The 2,575-nt window shown below is 39.0% G+C and overlaps 1 protein-coding gene across 1 annotated transcript in view; it reads left to right on the top strand.

Annotated features, from left to right (window-relative positions):
• LCA5 (Leber congenital amaurosis 5) overlaps positions 1-2,031 on the top strand; it is a 13,082-nt gene extending 11,051 nt beyond the window's left edge. Inside the window, exon 7 of the mRNA XM_010159201.1 lies at positions 1,238-2,031. Coding sequence (XP_010157503.1) covers positions 1,238-2,031 — 794 coding nt within the window. The remainder of the gene's footprint in view (positions 1-1,237) is intronic.
• The last annotated feature ends 544 nt before the right edge of the window (positions 2,032-2,575 follow it).

Here is a 2,575-nt window from a genome sequence, read left to right as displayed (position 1 = left end):
CTCTTTCAGTGATTATAGTTAATGAACAGTAACACTTGTTCTTGATGACAAGGAAGAATTCTAAAAACCCATATCTGCTTTCAGAGGTAAATCCTGTGAAAAATCTTATACCTCCAGTGGCACAAATTACATCAGCCAAGAGTCTGCTCTGTTATGTCTTGAAGTAAGGTGATTTGAGCACCATACCCATCTTATGGTATAAGCTGGTATTTTCCCCACCTTGCATACAGAGGGTGGTATCCTTATCCCCACCTTGCATACAGAGGGTGGTTCCTTACTGAACTTCGTATAACGATATGCTATTGGGGAAAAAAACAATTAAATCTTTTAACTGAACTGTTGCAGGTATTTCTGTAAGCTTGTTCTGAAATACAATAGGTAACATGGAACTTTGTGAAAATATCAGTCAGAAATTCAAATAAAGCGTTCAAAGGGCAATGCCAGTATGTTGAGGGGGCCGAGCAGTCATGTTCTACTTTAGGTGTTTGGCCTAAAGTTGAGCGTCTGTTGCCTTGATAGAAAATATATTTTGAAGAAAGAAATGTTTGAGAAGATTCCTTTTTCTTACACACATAAGTATTTGCAGCTTCTGTCTAGTAATTTCTTACTGTTTTGCTCCTTTGGTGTCCCTTTATAGCAGTGCAGACTGACACTTGGTATTTGCACAGACACTCTCAGTGAGTTTGCATGGTGCACACACAGAACACGCGTGTAAGGGTGTTTTCTGTACACAGCAGATGCAGCAAATAATGTAAATCATTCACTGCTTGAAACTTGTACTGACTTCGTGGCCTGACAGCTTTCCTTTATGGGGAAAAAAAAAAAAATGAAACGCATATCCCAGAGCCGTTCTAATGTCAGCAGCGCTGACAAAGAAAAGTACTGTGCAAGTCAGACTATTAAAATCAGCAATGATGTATTCATTTTCATTCAAACCCAGGAAATGGGAAGGCAACTGGCAGAAATGAAATTCCTCTGAAAATGCTAAAACATGGATAATGTCCTAATCCCTTTGGAAGATGACAGTAAACTTCTATATCTTAGCAGAGAACATGGTGTGAATTTAGTTGTAAATTTTGGAAGAATTTATTTTTGCTGTAGGAAAACCACGTTATGCATAGAAGTGCAGATTAAAAACTCAATGGCTTTTGCTTGCATTATTTTCAGAATAATATTTTAAAGGCATTTTAAAACTAAAACTAAAACGTGTTAAATAATGTTTAAACATTTCCTGCAGAGTGGGAAAGGGAAGAATATGACAAAATGAAAAAAGAAAGCAGCTTTTTATTGGATAAAGAAGAGAAAACTAAGATGGAGACAGAAGTCCCCAAACCTGAAGTGATCAGAGAAAGCACTGAAATCCTGGAAGAGCAGCAAAAAAGAGAGCTTCTGCTTGCAAAACTGCAAGAAATTGATAGAGAAACTCAAAATGTAACAAACGTGAAACCTACTTTTGAAGCACCACTCATAAATACAACAAGAAAATCTGATTCCCTGGAGAAAAAAGAAAAAACAAATCAATTCTTTGAGATTCCCAGGAAGGTTACTAATGGATTCTCTGTAGGTGACAACCAGGCTGATGCGACAGGAGTACAAGGGCAGAAGCAACGAAATCTAAGGACTGCAGATTTAAGCAGTGAGTTAACATTTGGTAGTTATGTACCTTCCTTTGGGAAGGGATCAGGGAGACCGAGTTGGCTTACCCAAAAAAGTGACAACTTGGAAGAAAATGTTAAGGAAAATGCAGATTTCAATATTAAGAAAGATAAGAAGTCCAATTTAATGGAACAGCTCTTCGGAAGCAGTGCCACTATTCTTTCTAAAAATAACGATACAACAGCTTTTGACTTAGACTGGGACTCTAGTAATACTCCCCTTATTGATAAAAACAGTAAAGTCAAAGAAGACAGTGAGCTTTTTGGTGAAGGAAGAAACCTGAACAGACACCGTTTGCAGCACACTACAAGCAAGTCAGGATTTAAGACCCTTGGTTCTTTAGAAGATGAAATCGAAGAAGTAATCTTACAGTAATCATATTTTTACATGTTTCATAGATAAATACTGAAAAAATATTTTCGTGTACTATTTATTAGATGCAGATTTCAAACATTTCAGATCTATTGTAAAGCCTTATGAAGGAATAATTTACACAAATGAGTATATGTATAGAGGAAAGATGCACTTTGATAGAACAGCCTAACCTATATGCAAGAAATGTCTCCTAAAACATAGTATTCAAATACAGACCATGGAGATGTGGCAGGGACTCTTGTGGCAGAAAGACAGGGAAGGTGTCCTGAGGGACTTAGAGGAGATAGGTGCTGGCTGGCCGCCTCAGTCAGTCGGAGAAGGTACTCGTGCCCCAGCTGGGGCTCCAGAGCAACTGTCGCTGTTGCCATGTGGCGCTATCTGACCTGGGTAGCTGCGGCTCGGCGTACCAGAGGGTACTACAGAGCTGGTAGGGATGCCAAAGGGATGCTTCTCTCTCTCACCCTTTCCATTTGCTTGCTCTCACCCTCTCTCTCTTGCCATCGCTCTCTAAATTTTCAAGACTTGCCTATGTGTAACGGTACGT

The sequence above is a fragment of the Eurypyga helias genome, unplaced genomic scaffold (assembly GCF_000690775.1).
Source record: "Eurypyga helias isolate BGI_N326 unplaced genomic scaffold, ASM69077v1 scaffold44230, whole genome shotgun sequence".
Classification (NCBI taxonomy): Eukaryota; Metazoa; Chordata; class Aves; order Eurypygiformes; family Eurypygidae; genus Eurypyga; species Eurypyga helias.
This window is presented reverse-complemented; position numbering and strand designations above follow the sequence as displayed.